General features: G+C 43.4%; 1 protein-coding gene across 1 annotated transcript in view; it reads right to left on the bottom strand.

Moving 5' to 3' along the window:
* The window catches only part of IFNGR2 (interferon gamma receptor 2), a 40,149-nt gene extending 24,881 nt beyond the window's left edge, over nt 1–15,268 (bottom strand). The window contains 4 exon segments of the mRNA XM_032789095.2: nt 487–521; nt 523–550; nt 1,392–1,518; nt 14,832–15,268. Of these exon segments, the coding sequence (XP_032644986.1) occupies nt 487–521; nt 523–550; nt 1,392–1,518; nt 14,832–14,901 (260 nt within the window). The 5' untranslated portion in view covers nt 14,902–15,268.
* Nucleotides 15,269–22,676: the final 7,408 nt, after the last annotated feature.

Here is a 22,676-nt window from a genome sequence, read left to right as displayed (position 1 = left end):
TAAACCCTGAGCTGTGGGCAAGACTCAAGGTCACCAAGTAAAATTAATAGGCAGAAGATTTAAAACAAACAAAAGAAGTATTTTCATACAACGCAGTCAACCTGTGAACTTTGTTGGCGAGTTTGTGAAGGCCAAAACTAGACCAGGGTTAAAAAAAAGAAAAAATAAAATAAATAAGTAAATAAATAATTGGAGATATACCAATCTCTGAAACTGGAGAGACTGAAAGGTCATTGAGTCCAGCCCCCTGCCTTCACTAGCAGGACCAATTTTTGCCCCAGATCCCTAGTGGCCCCCTCAAGGATTGAACTCACAAACCGTGTTTAGAGGCCAATGTTCAAACCACTGAGCTATCTCTCCCTCCCACAGATAAATTCATGGAGGATAGGTCCATCAATGGCTATTAGCAAGATGACCAGGGATGTATCCTAGCCGTGTTTGCCAGAAACTGGGAATTGGCGACAGGGGATGATCAGTTATATGTACCTGTTCTGTTCATGCCCTATGGGGCACCTGGCATTGGCTTACTGTCGGAAGACAGGATACTGGGCTAGATGGGAATGAACAGAACAGTAATTACTGCGTGATCCAACCCATCACCCATTCCTGCCCATCCTGGCTAATACCATTGATAGACCTATCCTCCATGAATTATCTAGTTCCTTTTTTAACCCTGTTCTAGTTTTGGCCTTCACAACATCCTCCGACAAAGTTCCACAGGTTGACTGCATGTATGAAGAAATACTTCCTTTTGTGTTTTAAACCTGCTGCCTATTTAATTTACTTGGTGACCCTAGTCTTGTCTAAGTGAAGGTGCTTAAAATACATGTCCTATATTACTTTCTCCACACCAGTCATGATTTTATAGACCTCTATCATATCCCCCTTAATTGCCTCTTTTCCAAGCTGAAAAGTCAGTCGTCTTAATCTCTCCTCATATGGCAGTTGTTCCATACCCCTAACAATTTTGTTGCCCCTTTCTGTACCTTTTCCAATTCCAATATATATTTTTTGAAATGGGGCGACCACAGCTGCACACAGTATTCAAGATGTGAGCATATCATGGATTTATATAGAGGCAATATGATATTTTCTGCCTTATTATCTATTCTGATATTTAAAATAAGAATGTCCTGAGTATAAATAACAATGGAATTAAATAAGAATATTAACAAAGCTGGTTTGGAACAAGAGTGAAAAAAAATTGGGAAAAAGGAAGGATTTCAGTCTTTTCCTTGTTTAGTGGAAATAATTCAGTCCAAGAACTTTGCTTTCCCTATTACTTTCACAAGTACCTGAAAACCTTTTTATTAAAAACCTCATTTTGTACATAAGCTTATACTTTTCTATTAGAATGAAACCAATTTAGTGTACTGCAACGATTTACTTACGTATTATACTGGACCGTATATAACACTGAGCCATTGTCCACTTTAACAGGAGCCCATGTCAATAAATTCTGATAATTATATGAGTAAATTGTCACATTCTGTGGTGTGGGTAACTGGAGCGGAGATTCTAAAATTGAGAGAGAAAAAAACATCAAAACAGTAAATAAAAAACTTTCAACACAGAGTAACTACAGATTTGAAATCACCTTTCCTCATCTCCAAAATTCAGGGCCATGTATTTATATAGCTTTGCCACAAACTTGCCCCTTTCTCCCAACTGCTGTAGAACAAGAGACCTCCCTACCCTCTGTTTCCAAGTGTACTATGCACCAATGCCCTTACATCTCTATTACCCACGATTATTGTTTTCTGCACTATTGCCTAATACTAGATACAAGCTACAGTTTGCAAAAAATCCAAAATCCTGAAGGACGGCTATGGGAGAGGAAACTATAGGGGGAAAAAAATTCACCTATAGTAAAAATAAAGTGATTTAACTGACAGCACCACTCTGATACACAGGTTACCCAACACTTCCAGTTATAGAACCCTGAACCAGTTGTTTATAACTTTGCTAAACTTTAATTGTTTGGGCTGACATTTTCCATGCTGGGTGTCTGGGTCAGGCCGAATCTGTTGAAAAGTTTCAGGCAAAATGGTTCAGCCATTTTCAAAAACAAGATTAGGAAAAAATCATGCAGCCATTTTACTGAGAAGCTCAAGTTTTTCCATGCTCTGGAGCAGGGAAACTTGAAATTTGACAGGGGATGTCCTTTTGCTATTCTCGTGGGAAAATGCCCAAATTTAGCTAAATTACAACCCTTTGAACCATCTCAGTGTCCACATGGTCAGCAGAGACCTATTAGAGTTCTGGAGCTAAAAATCACAGAATCACAGGACTGGAAGGGACCTCAAGAAGTCATCTAGTCCAGTCCCCTGCACTCATGGCAGGACTAAATATCATCTAGACCATTCCTGACAGGTGTTTGTCCAACCTGCTTTTAAAAATCTCCAATTATGGAGATTGTGGAATCTCCCAACGCAATTTATTCCACGAGCTTAATTTGTTTTTTTTCAGTTTGCTTTTTAAAAAAAACAAAAAAAACTGGGATATTACATGAAAGAAAAAATCACCACCACCCTAACATTAAAAGAACATTAACATTGTGAACTCAAGCATTCAAAAGTTAGGAAACGGCAGACATAAGGTTGCTTGTGCAACCTTTAGTCAACCCCTTGTGTATTTACAATACAGTATTTAATTATATGATCACATTTTCCAAAGGACCCTGCCTCAGTCAGCGCCCATGCACCAGGCAGATCACCCTCATTCAGTGCACAAGATAGATGGATGAACAAGGGTTGTGTAGTGAAGGTGGCTATTATCTGTAGGACCCCTGCCTCACTTGCTGAAGAAGTTGAAAGTGTGATAAATGAGGAGGAGATTGGGAGGAAGAGAAAGGGCAGTTTCATGGTTAAAGCAGTTGAATGCTGCTCAGGAGAACAGGATTCTGTCCCTGCCTCTGAGTTCCTGAGCGATGCTGAGCAAGTCACTTCATCTAAACTTTTCACAGGTGGTCACTAATTGTGTGCTCCTCATTTTCTGGATGCCTAACTTGAGACTAGGGTCTGATATGAAAAGTGCTGAGCACTCACAGCTGCAAACCGAAGTCAATGGGTGAAGTGCTTTGGATGCTAAGTACTCTGGAAACAAATCAGGTGCTAGGCATCTCAAATTGGGCACCTAAAATTAATGCATAATTTTCATCTTAAACTCTCTCTCAGTTCCCATCTGTAAACTGGAGATAATACCTCCTCTCACCTCACAGCAGTATTGCGCAAATAACTTAATTTATCTTTGTAAAGCACTTAATGAATGCCACAGAAGAACCATAAGGAAATCAATAAATTCCCCAAATAATTCCTAGAACGTATCTTTTAGAAAAACATCCAGTTTTGACTGAAAAATAGTCAGGGATGGAGAATCCACCACAACCCTTGGTAAATTATTCAATGGTTAATTACCCACACTGCCAAAAATGTCTGCCTTATTTCCAGTCTGAATTTATCTAGCTTTTACTTCCAGACCCTCTGTTATACCTTTCTCATCTGGATTGAAGAGCCCATTATTAAATATTTGTTTCCCACATTGGTGCTTCTAGATTGTAATCAATTCATCCCTTCACCTCATCTTCATTAGACTTAATAGACTGAGCTCTTAAGTCTGTCATTATATAAATCATGTTTTCTAATTGTTTAATCATGCTTGTGGCTAATATGCCTAATATGTATTTGACAATTTCAGAGCTGTATTCATTTCTATTTTATTTCAAAAATCATTTTCAATAAATATTTAATATTGATCCAGGAGAGATAACTTGTTTTATTTTGGGTAATCATATCCTGCCATAACCTTTCTAATGACAATATACTAAAGAGCATTATTTTTGTGAGGATGTGTATTTTAAACCAAGGTAACTATTGAAAATCCCATATGATTGCATAACACCCTGTACATTAAGCCAGTTCCCATAAGGTAGTTTATGTTGTGCCTACATATACTTCTTCTAAAGTTCCAGTTAGATGTGTTATTATTCACTTCCTGTTTTCAACTTGTATTTTACTACATGCGGGCAACACTATATAAGCTGCGTACCACTCTAGAAGTGGCTCCGGAGGTAGCTCATCAAAATTGGAAAATGAGTTTGGGGTCTTCTGGGATAAAGAAATTCTATGCAAATTATTCATCTCACATTCATATAATCACTTAGACTGCGTCTACACTTAAAACATCACAGCAGCACTCTTGCAGCACTGCAGCTGATTCAATGTAGCACTTCAGTGTAGATACTCACTACAGCTACAGGATGGGTTCTCCTGTTGCTATAGTCAATGCACCTCCTTGAGATGTGGCAGCTATGTTGATGGGAGAATTCTTCCATTGACCTTGGCCAGGTCTAGACCAGGAAATTAAGTTGGCATAACTATGTCACTCAGTGGTGTGAAATACCCACACCCCTGAGCAATGCAGTTAAGCCAACTGAACTCCTAGTGTAGACATGCTAGGTTGATGGGAAAATTCTCTCATTGATGTAGCTACTGCCTCTCAGGGAGGTGCAGTACCTATGCTGGGAGAAGCTCTCCATCAGCACAGATAGTCTTCACTGAAGAAATAAAGCAGTGCTGCTGCAGCATTTTAAGTGAAGACCTTCTTCTAGCGCTCTCTACACTGGGAGGCTACGTTGGTTTAATTATATTTCTCCGTGGTGTGGATTTTTCAGACCCCCATGTGAAGTAGCTAAGCCAATGTAAATTTTCAGTGTAGACTAGCCCTTAGATAGAAAACAATATATGGGCAAGTTAAGCTAGGGAAAGTTAAGACAGGACTGGCAGCCTTGTGTTATGAAAGTGTTGTGATTTTTTTTCAAAAATATCCATTTTTCATTCAAGTTCATATGATTTTTCTTATTATTAAAACAGATATAAACCTAGATATATTACAGAGCCCATGCTAAGCCCAGCCTCTGCACAGAAATAAAAAGCACTGTATAAGGCCTAGTTTCATCAGAATGGATTTTTTTCCTCTGGGTAGTTTACTGCTGTTTTGGCTCTGAGGACCAGAAATGCAGCTTAAGAACTTCAAATCAAGTCAAAAGGAACTAAGGGATAGTTATTGAGGGAGAAAAAATAGTTATAAAAACCTATTAGGCTTGCTAACAATTAGCATTTTTCCACGGCACTTTGAAGACACTAGGAAGTACAATACAACCAGTACAAAATGTGTTGTAAAACAATTCCCATCCAGTTTTAATTAAGTTCCAATAACTTTGTGTAACATGCCAAATGGTCCCATTAGTCAAGAACTTTAAGCATACGAGTGTAAGAAGCCCTTCTTTAAAATAAATAATAATTCCTTAGTGCCCAGTCTCACTGCAATACCACCTGGTTTTTCCTGGTGATATTAACCACAGAACTTGCCTATAGGGCCTCTGATATGTAAAAATTTTTACTACATTTCCTGGTTTTGTGATGTTGTCATTTTAAATTTGCAAAACTGGACAATACAGGGGGAAAACATCTTTGATCTGACTGCAGTTCACTTGATGTTACCAATATAGCATACTCTGGGCAGACATGCCAAACCCATGAAAAAAATGCAGAAATTGAGCTTGTTTGTGGCTTAATTGGCTTGTGAACTGCTTATTGGTTAGTTTTTGGCTTGTAGCTTGTTGCTTCTTTTTTTAAATCGGCGTCTGGCAAGCAGGGGGGTAAGGGGGAGGCAAAGGTGGTGGGGAAGATGTGGAGTGCACAGCAGGCCCATCACAGTCCCAAACAGCATGCCGGGGAGGGGGACGGGGGACATATCTAGTCACAGAGTGTTGGGGTTTTTAAGGATTGGCTTGTTTTGGTCTTGCTCTGAAATGGGATTAGCTTGATTTTTGGCTTATTTACCACGTGAAAGTTAGCAATTGTGACTCTGGGGAATCATGCACAATATGAACTCGCCATCCATGGCAGGGCTGGCTGTCATAAGATCAGTGAAAAGTAAGTTTTAAATGGTGTTCACAGCATAGTTACATTTGCTATTGAGTGTCTATTTCTAAGGTTGCTGAGAATCCTTTGCGTAAATATAAAGAGGAAACTTTTCTTGAATCATGGTATCATGCAAACTCCTGAATAATAGTGAGAGCTTGGCTACGCTGGAGAGTTGCAGCGCTGGTGATGGGGTTACAGCGCTGCAACTCACTCTGTGTCCACACTTGCAAAGCACAGCCAGTGCTGCAACTCCCTGGCTGCAGTGCTGGCTGTATACCTGGTCTGCTTGGGGTGTAGCGATTCCAGCGCTGGTGATGCAGCACTGCTCATCAAGTGTGGCCACCAAAAGCGCTGTTATTGGCCTCCAGGGTATTAAGGAGGTATCCCAGCATACCTTTTCGGCCACTCTGCCTCATTGTTTCACACTCCACTGCCCTGGACTCAGGTGACCCACGCTTTAAATGCCCCGGGAATTTTAAAAAATCCCCTTCCTGTTTGCTCAGCCAGGTGTGGGAGTGCAATCAATCAATCACTGACCATGCCTCCACGCCCCAAATGAGCCCCAGCATGGAGCAAATTGGCGAGCTGCAGGACCTCATCAGTGTTTGGGGTGAGGAAGCTGTGCAGTCACAGCTGCGCTCCAGCCGTAGAAATTATGATACCTATGGGCAGATATCAAAATCCATGCTGCAAAGGGGCCATGAACGGACGTGCTGCAGTGCAGGGTTAAAGTAAAGGAGCTGCAGAGTGCCTACTGCAAAGCCCCGTGAGGGAAACCGCCCCGCCGCTGCCCCATGACCTGCCGTTTTTACAACGAGCTGGACGTTGATACTTGGGTGTGACCCCACTGCCAATTCGAGGACCACGACGGACAGTTCGGAGCAGGGAGAGGAGGGGGAGGCTGTAGAGGAAACCCGAGAGTGAGGCTACTGAGGTGGTGGGAGACACCCCGGAGTCCCAGGAGGAGGCATGCAGCCAGGAGCTCTTCTCAAGCCAGGAGGAAGCTAGCCAGTCGCAGCAGCTGGAACTTGTTGGTGAAGAAGAAGCAGAGGAGCAGTTCCCAGTAAGCAGTTTTTATTTTAAGGATGGAAATGTTTTGGGAGAGGAGGGGGGGTTATGGCTGCCATGCATGCATGCCTAGATGTGGAACAGCCCATTGATTTGGTCTATCACGTCGCAGTAATCGGCCTCTGTAATCTCTTCAAAAAGTTTCTGCCAGAGCGTGGGCAATGTGCTTGTGCAAGTTATAGGGAGAGCCACCGTAGTCCTTGTCCCAGTCAGGCTAAACGCATCTGCGGGGTGCCCACTGTGCTGTGAGGGGTGGGGGGACCATTGCTGCACATTGGCAAGCTGCACAGGGACCAGGGTGGAATCCACATTGCTGTAGAAGACCCTCCCGCTCTCTCTTCCCAGTGACCCGAGCAGGGATATATCTGGAAGGATAAAAATCCTGTGGAAAATGTAGGGATACTGTTTAGTGCACTTTCCCCAATGCACAGAAACCCCAGTGAGCCCTGACTCAAGCAGCTCCCCTTCCCAGGTGAGTGCGGCAGAAACATGGGATTCATTAATCACTCATTCCCCATTACTCACCATGTCTTCGCTGCTGTGGCCTCTCTGTGCTATGTTTGCTATGTGTAAATGATGCTATAAATAGTCTACAAAGTCCTTCACTGTCTTTATAAACAATGCAGCCTCTGTAATAAATGTTTCCATTTCTGTTTTTTTTAAGTGTCCTTGAATCCTCCGGCCCTATCACATGGACTGATGAAAGGCCTACAGAACTTGAGGAGGAAACAAGGAAAAACAAAGAAGATTTAGTGAAAAGCAGTTATGAATCAGTATGCCAGAGAGAATAAGAGGCTGCAGGACTGGGGAGAGAAAATGCATCAGTGGAGGGAACACAAAAGCAGGAGAAAGGAATTGGCTACCAAGAAAAGCACAAAGCAGCTGATAAGCCTCCTGGCACGCCAAATGGACTGTATGCAGTCACTGGTAGCCATGCAGGCAGATCACTAGCGTGTTAACCCGCCCCCCATCCCAAAGCTCTCTTCCTTGTGCCCCACTGTTTGCTCAAAACCCCTTCTCCAGCATCCTGGTTCTTACCACCACCAGCTGCCCCAACACCTGTACGTTCACCTACCAGCCCTGAGAACTACAACCCTTACCCTATGCACTCAACCCCCATCACCATGCAGCATATTAATCCTGAAGTGCAGCAGGCATTGCACAGCACTCCAGGCAGGACATATTCAAACCTCTGACTGTACAGTTCAGCACCCTACCCCCTGCCCTTTTATGTACTGTATTTTTAATAAATGATATCTTGGCTTTTAAAAATTTTATTATTGCAGAAAGAGAAACATACTGTACCCCAAGGGAAAAACAGGCACTGCAAATCATTGCAACCACTGCACTTCACTCCTGTGCAAGGCATCAAACATTACTGTTGGCTTTCAGCCTCAAATTGCTCCCTTAAGGCATTCCTAATCCTTGAAGCCCTGTGCTGGGCCTCTCTAGTAGCCCTGCTCTCTGGCTGGGCAAATTCAGCCTCCAGGTGTTGAACCTCAGAGGTCCATTCCTCACTGAACGTTTCACCCTTCCCTTCACAAAATATTATGGAGGGTACAGCACGCGGATATAACAGCGGGGATGCTGCTTTCCCCCAAGTCTAGCTTCCCATAAAGACACCTCCAGTGCCTTTTTAAACAGTCAAAAGCACACTCCACAGTCATTCTGCACCGGTTCAGCCTGTAGTTGAACCGGTCCTTGCTCCTGTCAAGCTTCCCTGTATATGGTTTCATGAGCCATGACATTAACGGGTAAGCGGGGTCTCCAAGGATCACAATGGGCATTTCGACGTCCCCCTACTGGGATCTTCCGGTCTGGGAAAAAAGTCCCGGCCTGCACCTTCCTGAACAGGCCACTGTTCCGAAAGATGTATGCATCATGCACCTTTCCAAGCCAGCCTGTGTAAATGTCAGTGAAATGCCCACAGTGATCCACAAGCGCTTGGAGAACCACAGAGAAATACCCCTTCCGATTAATGTACTCGGATGTCAGGTAGGGTGGTGCCAGAATAGGAATATGCGTCCCATCTATCGCCCCCCCACAGTTAGGGAAACCCATTTGTGCAAAGCCATGCAGAATGTCCTGCACGTTCCCCAGAGTCACGGTTCTTCTTAGCAGGATGCGATTAATGGCCCTGCAAACTTTGCATCAACACTATTCCAAGGGTCGACTTTCCCACTCCAACTGGTTCGCGACCGATCAGTAGCTGTCTGGAGTTGCCATCTTCCAGATTGCAATAGCCACCCGCTTCTCCACTGGGAGGGCAACTCTCAATCTCGTGTCCTTGCGCCGCAGGGTTGGGGCGAGCTCAGCACACAGTCCCATGAAAGTGGCTTTTCTCATCCGAAAGTTCTGCAGCCCTGCTGTCATCCCAGACTTGCAGGACGATGTGATCCCACCACTCAGTGCTTGTTTCCCGAGCCCAAAGGCGGCGTTCCACAGTGCTGAGCACGTCCGTTATTGCCACAAGCAATTTAGTGTCATGCACGTCAGGCGAATCGATATCGTCAGACTCCTCATTGTCACTTTGGAGCTGAAGGAATAGCTCAGCTGCCAAATGTGATGTGCTGGCGACATTCATCAGCAAAGTCCTCAGCAGCTCGGGCTCCATTTCTAACAGAAACCGTGCTACAGACTCACAATGGCACCAAACTGCTGGATGTGAAGCGATGCACCACGGGGTGTTGGGACAGGAAGTGGAATGACCCCTTCCCACAACCCACAGCGCCAAAATGGGACGAGGTGCTCTGAGGGATAGCTGCCCACAATACACCACTCCCAACAGCACTGCAAATGCTGCAAATGTGGCCACACTGCAGCGCTGTCCCTACACAGCTGTACGAACACAGCTGTACGAACACAGCTGTAACTCCCAGTGCTGCACATTTCCAAGTGTAGCCATACCCTGAGCCCTAGCTGTTCAAGTAGCCTGATGTACATGGCAGAGTATCTTGTATAGCCAGTTAATTCACTTAACCAACCATATGAGGTAACTAGTTCTAACTAGATAGGTGCCAATTCAGAAATGCTGATGGTGTGAAATGCACATTCTAATTTTTTTCTGCACTGTTACTGAAGTAACAAAAGAGGAAGGAAACTAGTTCACCTCTTCCTGGCATTAGGTTCACATGCTGCTGGTATGAAGCAACACCATTATTCACAAGCATGACTGTCCCAGTCAGAGAAAGGACCCCCCAGAACCCCTGGCTGATCAGACCAGGCAGCAATGCAGGAACCTTTCTGATCTTAGTTTTAAAAATGTCTGTTTTTAAAGGCAAACTCAGGCAGTTTCCTGCCAGGATTTTTGATTGGCTTCCTCTGTCACAGGGGAAGAGAGGGGGCAGGAAGAGAAAAAAAATTTATATTTAAATTGGATTTTTTATTTTTATATTCGAATTTTTTAAAAAAAAATAAACCTATTTAAAATGAAATCTGAATTTAATGTACAACAAATTAAGGCCCAAATCTCTCAACATTTAAATAAAAACTAAGTATGCTGAATCCATGAGTCTCTATTAAAAAACCACTGTGAATTAGAGTTACAGAGGCTGCTTTTCCATATAAAGAATCGGGGGAAAACATCTAATTTTTGAGGTCAAGCTTTATAAATATGGCATGATATGTATGTACTGTATTAAGGCCTCGATCCTGTGGGGGAGCCAGGGGTTGTGCTACTAGGTGCAACAGACTGGCAAAGTTCTCATAGGGACCTGGACTCTGACTCCAGGAAACACCATCATGTATCTCATCAGGACCATCCACTGACCACACCCGGGTGGTTTAATACTCCTGTTTTATAGCTTCTCCCTACCTCAGCTCTGACTGACTCTGTCATCAAATTATGATTATTTATGACTCCACCCATCATGAAAACTTACTCTCTTGCTCATGGAAAAACACTGAAGTTTATGCATGCAAAACATTTAGGAGTATTTTAATAAAATTGTATATATTGCTTTGTGTTTAATTAAATTCCAATTACCATCCTAATACAGATTGCTCATGATTTGTCTCAAAAAGTTAATTATCTAGTAAATAAGCAATATATAATTCACCATTTTCTAACATACTAAAAATGTACAATTAAGAATCTGAAAATATTAAGTTATATAATTGCTTAAATAAATGTACATAGGAAGGTATTCTCTAACTCAGTGGTTTTCAAACATTTTTCTTGAGACCCAGTTGAAGAAAATTGTTGATATCTGCAACCCAACAGAGCTAGGGATGAGGGGTTTGGGATGGGGGAGCAGCTCAGGGCTGGGGCATCGGAGGGGATCAGGGCTCTGGGCTGGGGGTGCAGGCTCTGGGGTGGGACCAGGAATGAGGAGTCCAGGTGCAGGAAGGGGCTCCAGGTTTGGGGAAGCTCAAAGGGGCAGGGCACAGGGTTACCTCAGGCAGCTCCCAGTGAGCGGCAGTGATAAAGCAAGCTTCCAAGAACAGGTCAGCAGCAGGTCCAGCTCCGAGACAGAGGTACGTGAGTGGCTCTGCATGGCTCTCGCCCACAAGCACCCTCCCCTCCCATCGTGTGGAGCCGGTGCTCGGGGCAGGGGCAGCACATGGAACCCTTTGACTCCCTTGCCTAGGAGCCGGACCTGCTACTGGCCGCTTCTGGGATACAGCATGCTGTCAGAACAGGTAGGGACTAGCCTGCCTTACCCAGGCAGCACCACCAACGGGACTTTTAATGGCCCAGTCGGTGGTGCTGACCAGAGCAGCCATGACCCAGTGCCTTACATTCCATGATCCAGTACTGGGTAAACACCCGCAGTTTGAAAACCACTGCTCTAACTAGATAGCAAAAAAAATGTAAAAACTATTTAATTGTAAATCAACATGTTGTAATGGTTATATCAACCAATGAGAATGCATCTTTCTTTAGAAAATAAGTGAAGTACAAATGGAAAAGCTGATTTAAATCAAGTGAAAAGTCTTGATTTAAATCATTTGATTTTTAAAACACAGATTTAAATTGTTTTAAATTTAAATAGTTTTCATTTAAATCTGCGGTACTTCATTATCACAACCTTTTCATTTCCATGGAATTGACCATTTTGTGTTTAGTATTTTCTTTTTAAAATCAAATACAAGGTTATTAAAATATAAGTCCAAGCATCCAGTACTTAATTCTTCTTGAAAAGGGAATGTCTGAAGAGAGTTCAACTTAATTTAGATTGCAAGATGCTGCAGACAGGAAACCTTGACTTGTTATATGTTTGTAATATGCCAGACCCACATTTAGTGTCATTTTAAAATAACTTTTCTCTCAGAAAAAGGAGTATTTACAAAGGATGGAAAAAGTTATTTGTTTCTGGACTTCAGAAACTTCCGACATAGTCAAGATACAATTAAAGATTTATTGTTTCCCTCAAAAGTAATTCCCCATGTTCACCACTGAGAACACTAAAGATACAACAAGATAAATATGAATAAGTGAATGTAAGAGTAAAAAAAGATTTTTGGGTAATAGTTAAGGTTGAGTTTAGGTTTGAAGAAAGTACTCCAACATTATCACTTGGCACCAAATCCATCAAAATACAACAGTTTAATTCTAGATCTTTATATCAGACAGATCATGAACTTGATCATGAAGCAAAATAATCACCTTTGAGAAGCAATATATCAGAGTACAGTTAGATTTAGGCAGCGGCACAAAATAGAAATTCAGAAGTCAGAAATCTATGCAACATAGGCAGAGTTCAATTTTTTTTTTTTGAAAATTTCAATAATAGAGAGGTAAAGCTTTTTTTAAATGTTTATCAAGTTAACTTTTCATAATTGCAGAAAATTAAGAGAGATGGGGTCAGACAATAGTTATTTATTGACAGATACTGAGATTCAAAAAGTTGAAGCTGTTAAACTAAAACTGTAAAAACACAAACTGTCAACATCACACCAAAAATATACTAAGTAAATATCCTCAAATCAAACCTTAATAATTTCTCAAACGGCATTCCCCCTACATTGCCTATCCGTAAATTTCAATTATTATTGAGGGAAATTTTTTTTTGTCAGTTTGTGTTTATATGCTGAAATCAGTGTTTGATGTTTACTGATAAATTCTTCCAACCCTAAACATAGTCAAATTTCATTTTTCACTTATGTTCTCTCAGACCTAGACTTTATCCACATTTAAACACTGTAACAAAGTTTCAATAGCAATTCTTCATGTATCTAACTGCTCGCTCTCTCTCTCTCTCTCTCTCTCACACACACACACACACACCCCTGTTTTAAACTACAATTTTGCAACTGCATACCAAGCTAAGGGCACATGCCGAACGGCAAATTATTGCGAAATGGAACTGGTTCTATGGAACACTATAAAGGAAAATACCCAGCTCAGATGACTGAATTTAATCATCTAACAGGTCTCAATTTCTGTGGCACTTAATTATCATTATCCAGATTTAGTATCTGATAACTCACACATAAAACAAAAAATAACCAAAAATCCAAAGAACATGATCACTATACAAAACTGCCTCTAATTTCAAAGAATATTTTACTGGTTTTGTTTACTACAGTCTGAGATTGTGAAGAATGCAACTGCAAGTCAACTGGGTTAAAACATCCCAAATTAATAAATGCAAAATAAGTCTGCCATCCATTATTGAAACAGATGAGGGGGGCCCCCCCCACAGAACGAGAGAGCACTAAAACAGAGAAATACAGCAAGGACAAACACAGCTAAGTATAAAACAGAACAATGAATTTCATAGGCAAGACAAACACCATTTTAAATGGCCCCTTTGTGTATCTGTTTTGCATTTATTTGAGTCATCATATGTTGTTACATATTATTCAAGTATTGCTACACTAACGCACAAAATGTCAGATCAATGAGTTCTTTCCAGTATTTAAATTTCTTTGATTTCTTCTATCAATTTGAATATCAAAACATATATTTTGAGACATAAAACTATCCAACATTTAGCCTGTTAGTATTTTTTATAAAAGCAAAATTACACCTGGGAAGCATGGCAGAATACACCCCTCAGCTTTCTAGCCCCTCCCGTGAGGATACTGGAACAGCTTGCTGCAAGGCAAGACTTGCAGGGGGGGTTTCCGCCCCGATGTTGGGATAACCAGGCGGCTGCACTGTGACATAACATCACAAGTAAGACTGACTTAGTTCAATTAGTAAAATGTTTACAGACAAGTTGAAATCCAAAGAGATACATAGCTTAGCCATTTAAAACAATAAAACTTAGAAAGGGGAAACGCCTATCTACCACAGAAGGCCTGGCTCTACCATGGTTTTAGAGCAGCAAAAATCCATTCCCCAGGTACAAGCACGGTGCATCATTGTGTATAGAGACGTAGCATTTTTATAAATTAGCAACTGTCAAGACGTCATGGGGAGGAGAGAGTTGCCCGTAGTGTATACGGAATACAGTAACATTTTAAAGCCAGCCATTAAGTTTGAAAATAAAAATAAAGGCGAGTGATGTCCCCAGAACATACAACCCCCTGCCCTCCCGCCAAACGATTGTCCCTAGTCGTGAACTGAAAATCGGAGGAGACTTTTGCTCACCGTAACACATCGCTGGCTTCATCTATCGCTTTTCATTGTCCAAGCGCAGGGAAACGCGTCCCCGGCGGCTTTCCTACTAACCACTGTCTGAAACCTCCCCGAGGGGCTCTCTCACCCCAGCGCTGGAGCCCCCCAGCCAAGGACTCGCCCCAGGCAGATCGCTACTAAGGCCTGGTTTCCTGGCGACCAGGGTCTCTGCAGCAAAACAAGCCCCCGCCCCTTGCCTTGGCCGGCCACGCTGGCTACAAAGGCCAGCGCCCCCTGCGCACAGCCCTGGGGCGCCCCACGGCACCTACCTGCAGCTGGGGGCTCGGGCAGGCTCAGCAGCACCAGGCAGAGGAGCAGCGCGGCGCCGGGCCGCGGCATGGCCGAGGTCGGGGCGCTGGTGTTGAGCAGGGAGCGGGTGGGCTCTGCTCACAGTGCGCCTGCTCCGAGCCCGGGCGGGTCACTGCTCTCCAGCTGCGGCTCCGGGATCTGCGTGCAGCGCCTGGGACCCACCTCTTCCCGGAGCGCCGACCCACGGGCTGGGCGGGGCGGTGGCCAGCAGTGTCCCTCGGCAGGGAGGAGGCGCGCAGAGCCCGCGGCCGGATAGGGGAGCGGGAGCCGGGGAGGCTCGGCCCAGCGCCCCATTGGCAAAGCCAGGGACCCCGCGCGGGCAGCTCGGACACCCCCAGCGGTGTGGGGGGAGCGGGGCGCTCAGGGGCTCCCGCCCCCAACTGTGACGCGGCTGCGGCGCCCGGGCCGGGCTGTTGCAGCGAAGGCTGCTGCGCGCCCGCTCCTGGTCTTCGCCTAATAACCCTGCGGTCGGGCACAAGCCGCGCCCCGGGGCCCAGCGCGGGTCCCTCCCGCCCCGGCCTGTGGCGGCTGAGAGAAGCGGGGGCCTTGCGGTACTTCCTGGTGCACCAGCTACCGCAGCCCTCACCCTCAGCCCAGCCGCAGGAGGGGACGGGACTGGGACACACCCAGCTTGCCGGGCGCGGCCACTCACTAGTACTGACCCGCCTCAGGCATGTACGGAACAAACCCGGTTCCGAGAGCGTCGAGCCCTTTAGGGAAACGACCCAGCCCGCGAGGGAGCGGCCCAAGGCCTCCTGCGGCTTCTTTGTCCGGTTATTTGCTTGCTAATTACGGTTGCAGTAGTCCCGGTGGGCACGTGTAACCCTAAAAGTAACCCTCTTCCTGGTTTACAGAGACACCCGGCCAAACTCCTGCTCGTAAGGCCCAGGCGCCCAGCAAGAGCGCTAGACTACATTGCCCCGCCTTTTATTAAACAAACAAAAATGTGTGAGTTTACAGGAAAGTTCAGCTTTAGATTAAAACCAAGCATGGAGCACTATAGTCTGAGTAGGTGAAAGCCGGTGGTGATAGAACAGGAGTCTGAATAGTAAGTTCAATAACAAAATAGTGTTTATAGGGTATTATTTTATATTATAGCACACAATATAACCATGTAAGATGAGAAAATACATAATGGATGAAGAATAAAATTGTAGGCCCCAATCCTACAATAAGCAGGTCCAGTTCTGTGGATGACATCCCTGTGGTGTGCAAAATCCCATTGCAGGTCCACCTCAGGTAGGGATAGATTTTTTTCCTTTAAACTGGCAGAAAACCAAACTTTTGGACAATCTAGAATGTGCTAAATGAACCTGACTTAATAGAAACAGTAGTAATGAGGAGACCAAAAGTGCCAACTATATGCAACTTATTTAGTAGTCCTATAGTTATTCAATGGTTAGAGAAATAAAGACACACATGCTTTGGTTATCATGACCACAGGTGGTATAAGCTTACAGAGGAGTGTGGAGTATTGTGTATAGATTTGTGGTTTAAGTGAGAAAATCTTGCATCAAGTGGTTAAAAAGTCCCTTTGCTTTCACTTGTTGCATCTGGCACACTGCAAACACGTGGTTATATTTTAACCACACGCCTTCACTAATGTTATTGATTACACACCAACAGTAAACAAGAGTGCTAGAACTATTTTTATAATGGGGGTGTTGAAAGCCACCATCACCCCACTAGTTCCAGCACCCATGATAGTAGATTTATACAAACCCTGGGTAATTCTGAAAATCAGAGTTCCTCCCAACTCAAATACTATATTGCTAATTGTAATAAAAATAACAATTATCAAAAAATAAGTTCACAGAGCAGGAATCTGAATTTTGCAGCCTTAATGTACTTCTAGCATCTTCATCAACTTTAATAAAACCCATTTAGACTGCACAGGTCAGGTTTATAGGTACATTCATTGAGTAGAGGCACAATGCTCTTCAGAATAAACATCAACAATAATAGTGAATAATAGGCATTGCTTGATTAAGAAAAAACACTCAAGGTTTTGCTGAGACACAAGTCTATCTGTCTATAGGTAATTAACTTATATGGCCCTCACCATTCACCTTGAATGGTCCCTTGAAATATGTGCTAACTACTTATGCTAAACACTCTGTTCCCCCTTGTATTTATCTGTGACACGCTGAAGGCTTGGCTTCATGTGCAGTGCTCCAGCTGTGCTGCTGTAGCACTTTAGTGAAGATGCTGCTACACTTATGGGAGAGCTTTGCCTGGCAGCATAGTTAATCCACCTCCCCAGGAGACAGGAGCTATGTCGATTGGAGAAGCTCTCTCATTGACATAGTGCTGTCCACACGGGGGTTAGGTCAGTATAATTACGTTACTTGGAGTGTGGATTTTTCACATTCTTGAGCAATGCATTATACTGATATAGGTCTATAGTGTAGACCTGGCCTGAGTACACTTCCCAGATATGAGGAGCTCTGTGCGAGCTGAAAAGCTTGTCTCTGTCACCAACAGAAGTTGCACCAGGAAAAGATATTACCTCACCCATCCCCCCTCTCTCTCTAATATCCTGGGAGCAATGTGGCTGCAACAAGACTGCATTAATTAATATTAAATGATAGTCATGTGCCTAAATACACAGACAGTATCATAAAATGTTTTGCCTGCTTCCTCTGTCTGCTCTGAACACCCAATGAACAGTAACATAAGATCAAATGCAGTACCACCACCACGAGCAGGCACAACCCTGACTTCAGTAAGAGTTGCAACTGCTTAGGAATTTGATAGGATCTAGTACCTCATGGGTGAACGATCAGCATGTATTTATAAGGAAACTATATTTGTAGGTATGACACTCATGTTCTTACTACAAAAAGGACCCAATCTCTTTGAATCTATTTAGTCCAAGAGCATAGAAGCAAACACCACACAAATGTACAAGTAATGACAAAAGCACAGCAGCCAAATTAACAGAGAGTATCCTGACCACTGGGCAAGAATAACTCAGAGGTGCTTTAGTTTTATTGAAACAGCATTGCTCCCTCTACACTAATAGAAAGCTGAGCCAGTTTTGAAAGCAACTTTTAAAGCTGACGGTGGACTAACACTGCCCTTCCAGGAGCCATTTTAGAGGATTAAAAAAAAGACCAATTCAAGAACACAAGAAATCCCAGTACAAGTTACCAAATGAAATATAGCCCTGGCCAATAGTGTCAGAGTTCCAACAATAGGAAACAGAATGATGAGAATAGGACAGTTTTATGGCTAAGGCACTGGACTGGAACTCAGGAGAACTGGGTTCAATTTGTGTGTGACCTGGACTGAACTTCTCTACCTTTCAGTTCTGTAAAAAAGAGGATGAGAATCCTTCCTGTCCCCACTCTTTGTCCTGTCTATTTAGATAATAAGATCGTTAGGGCAGTGATTGTCTCTTACAGTGTGTTTGTGTAGTGCCTACCACAATGAGGCCTCCATCTCAGTTGTGACCTTTAGGCATTACTAGCCTACAAACGATAATGGTTAGAGAGCTCCAGTTTTGTGATGTTATGTTCTTGTGAGATTAAATACAGCAAGACAGTACAAAGCAACTGCTGAAGAGTCATCAGCAACCTCACCAGAAGTGGATGGTGAAAATAAACACGGGATAGAAAGACGATAGGAATGAGAACCACTCTGTGATGTAGTGCAGCTGCCTTGAAAGATGCAAGATTTCCCCTGTGCTATGTCTCCCCAAAGCATTTTGTCTGACCTCTTCTTGAACGCTTCTAAGAAGAGTGACTCATCTATCTTCTTTGGTAATTCATATTTACATAAACTTCTTTTTTCAGTTTCTTAATGCAAAATTACATTTGTTCTGTTCAGCTTACAGTTCTTAAAATACTCCATTGAACTTCTGAGTCAAGGAGTTGATCTTCAACAAGCCTGTAAGCGAGTTTTGCGTCACTTATAGATGATCACTTCCTTAATCAACTGATTACCATCTTTCAAGGAAGATACAAGTATAAAGACAAATATGGTTATGTGCACAGTTGTAGAAGCAGGGACTGACCAGTCCTTGATGAATTGTACAGAGTAAGTATCGGGGGTAGCAATGGCTCATTTGCCTGCACGTCTACTAATGTGATAAATGCCATCATGTGCCAGCAATGCCCCTCTGCCATGTACATTGGCCAAACCCGGCACTCCTTACGCAAAAGAATAAATGGACACAAATCAGACATCACGGATGGTAATGTACAAAAGCCAGGAGGTGAACACTTCAACCTCCCTGGACATTCTATAACAGGTTTAAAAGTAACTATTCTTGAACAAAAAAACTTCAGAAACAAACTTCAAAGAGAAACAGCAGAACTAAAATTCATTTGCAAATTTAACCCCATTAATTTGGGTTTGAACAGGGACTGGGAGTGGCTGGATCATTACAAAAGCAGCTTTGCCTGTCCTGGAATTGACACCTCCCATCTATTATTGGGAGCGGACTACATCCACCCTGATCAAATTGGCCCTTTCAACACTGGTTCTCCTCTTGTGAGGTAACTCTCTTCTCTTCATGTGTCATTATATAATGCTTGCATCTGTAACTTTCACTTCATGCATCTGAAGAAGTGAGGTTTTTTTTACCCACGAAAGCTTATGTCCAAATAAATCTGTTAGTCTTTAAGGTGCCACCAGACTCCTTGTTGTTTTTGTACAGAGTAAGAATCACTCAGCCAAGGTTCAGTGACAGGTTAACTCAATAACTTAGTTGGTCTCTTCTACCTTGACAAACAAATTTCCTCTCTAAGGACCCAGTCCTGCAAGCTGCTGTGTGAATGCCTGGGTCTGCCCTATGTGGGGTGACTTGCAGGACTGGAGCCCAAATCAGCAGCAAAGAATAAAACCAGGGCAAAGCCAAAACTGAATCATCTCTCCACAGCCAGATTCCAAGCTAGAACGTCACAAAAAATGGCAGGCCCAATGGAAAACACAGGATTAATTCAGTTAAGAAGCTCCCACTGCTTGGTTTCTTTGCTGACAAAGCTGGATGGAGAGCAGCTAGCAAGTAGTGCAATTGCCAGGGCCATGTCTACCTCATGACAGTGCTAGGAATCATGGTTCCTTTTGGAGCCGTGTGTGATAGATCTAGCTGAGCTCCCTCAGGCTGCCATGTAGCCATCCATCCTGCTTAAACCTGTGGAGACTGAAGAGAGTCCAAGCATTTTGTCTGACCTCTTCTTGAACCCTTCTAAGAAGAGTGACTCATCTACCTCCCTTGGTAATTCATATCTAAATAAGCTTCTATTTTCAGTTTCTTAATGCAAATTTACATTTGTTCTGTTCAGCTTAGGGTTCTTAAAAAACTTTGTTGAACTTCTGAGTCAAGAAGTTGATCTTCAGCAAGCTGCTGAGCCAGTTTTGCATTTTGTATTGACCAAGGAGGAGGAAATAAATTACAGTATGATTATCGTGACTCTTGGAACAAATGGTCTGGCTAAAGAAGATGTTGGCAGAAGGCAGTTTTTAGAACAAGAATACAAAAGTAACATCAAAGCCAATAGATGAGCATGTCTGGATGGCATATTTACTCAGAGGTCATTAATTTTAGCCATGCATTAAAGAAGTTTGCTGTGCAGAAAAGATAAGCTATGCTAGATTAATTACTTAAGTTAAAATGGCTTATTTCCTCCAAGAAGGGGGCAGGGGAAAAGACCTCTCCTGCTGACAGAAAGAAAGAGTGAACTGGAGATAAGTTTATATAAGTGGGCATGAGGATGATACCTAAAGAAGAACTGGACAAAGAGATAGTAAAATAATTCAGCCCAAAGTACAATTTAGATCAGAGAAAAGAGATAGCAGAAGGCTCAACTAGTAAAAGGAAAAGTTCACAATGTGATCATTGCCATGGATCCATAAAGAAGAGAACAACTAAACAGACCATTACATCTTTTGAAAAGCTGGAGATCGGAAGTATAAATGTCTTTTTCATCATTTCCCCCTTTAATTGCAGGTGAGAACAAAGCTTATCAATTATAATTATCACTTCCTTAATCAACTGATTTCTATCTTGCAAGGATGATACAAGTATAAAAGCAAATATGGTTGTTTGCACAACTGTGGAAGCAGGGATTGTACAGAGTAAGAATCACTCAGCCAAGGTTCAGTGACAGGTTAACTCAATAACTTAGTTGGTCTCTTCTACCTAGACACAAACAAATTTCCTCTCTAAGGACCCAGTCCTGCAAGCTGCTGTGTGAATGCCTGGGTCTGCCCTATGTGGGGTGACTTGCAGGACTGGAGCCCAAATCAGCAGCAAAGAATAAAACCAGGGCAAAGCCAAAACTGAATCATCTCTCCACAGCCAGATTCCAAGCTAGAACGTCACAAAAAATGGCAGGCCCAATGGAAAACACAGGATTAATTCAGTTAAGAAGCCTCCACTGCTTGGTTTCTTTGCTGACAAAGCTGGATGGAGAGCAGCTAGCAAGTAGTGCAATTGCCAGGGCCATGTCTACCTCATGACAGTGCTAGGAATCATGGTTCCTTTTGGAGCCGTGTGTGATAGATCTAGCTGAGCTCCCTCAGGCTGCCATGAAGGGATCCATCCTGCTTAAACCTGTGGAGACTGAAGAGAGTTCAAGCACTGCTACTGGCTTGGTATCTCTAGGCAAACGCTCATGGTGCTGATCATTTAGCTGATGATTACACTTTTTGCATTCACCAGGTCATGCTGTCTGAAGTGTCTCACACCTGAGAGTGCCTATCTGATAGCAGATTGCCAAAAACAGGATAGATGCCCCAAACTATTGGCACGTTCTATAATTAGATTTCACCAACCCAGGCAGCTGCATTTTCTCCATTTTGTCTTCAATCCCACTTCCTACCTCTGGAGCAACTTCTTTATAAACTGAAAGAACAAGGAGTACCTGGGGCACCTTAGAGACTAGCAAATTTATTTGAGCATAAGCTTTTGTGCGCTAAAACCCACTGCATCGGATGCATGCAGTGGGAAAATGCAGTAGGAAGATATATATACACAGAGAATATGAAAAAATGGGTGTTGCCATACTCACTCTAATGAGAGTGATCAATTAAGGTGGGCTATTATCAGCAGGAGAAAAAAGAAAAACTTTTGAAGTGATAGTCAGGGTGGTCCATTTCCAACAGTTGAGAAGGAGGTGTGAGTAACAGTACGGGAAAAATTAGCACGGGGAAATAGTTTCGTGTAATGACTCATTCACTTCCAGTCTTTATTCAAGCCTAATTTAATGGTGTCCAGTTTGCAAATTAATTCCAATTCTGCAGTTTCTCGTTGGAGTATTGCGACTGTGAGGTCTGTAATTGAGTGACCAGGGAGGTTGAAGTGTTCTCCGACTGAAACATTGAACGAAGGACTGAATGACTCAATCCGATGTGTTCCAGAGGGACTTTCAAGCCAGCAAACTCAGTAAGAATCTGAAACATGGACTCTGAAGTCTTTGTATAGGGCAGGGGTCGGCAGCCTTTCAGAAGTGGTGTGCCGAGTCTTCATTTATTCACTTTAATTTAAGTTTTCGCATGCCGGTAATACATGTCAAGGTTTTTTAGAAGGTCTCTCTCTACAAGTCTATATCGGAGTCAGCAACCTATGGCACGTGCGCCAAAGACGGCATGCAAGCCGATTTTTAATGGCACCCTGCTGCCTGCTGGGACTCCGGCAGGCAGCAGGGTGCCATTAAAAATCCTGCCCAGCCTGGCCCACTCTCCTCCTCCCTCTGCTCCCCCTGCAGGGGCAGGGAGCAGAAGCATAAGCGTGCACACGGGGTGGGCAAATGGCCCCACTCTCCCGGAGCGGCAAGCTGTGAGGTCCGCGCTCCCAG

Source organism: Chelonoidis abingdonii, chromosome 1, assembly GCF_003597395.2.
Source record: "Chelonoidis abingdonii isolate Lonesome George chromosome 1, CheloAbing_2.0, whole genome shotgun sequence".
NCBI classification, from domain to species: domain Eukaryota; kingdom Metazoa; phylum Chordata; order Testudines; family Testudinidae; genus Chelonoidis; species Chelonoidis abingdonii.
Note: the sequence above shows the minus strand (reverse complement) of the source record. Positions and strands in the feature narration are given on the sequence as shown.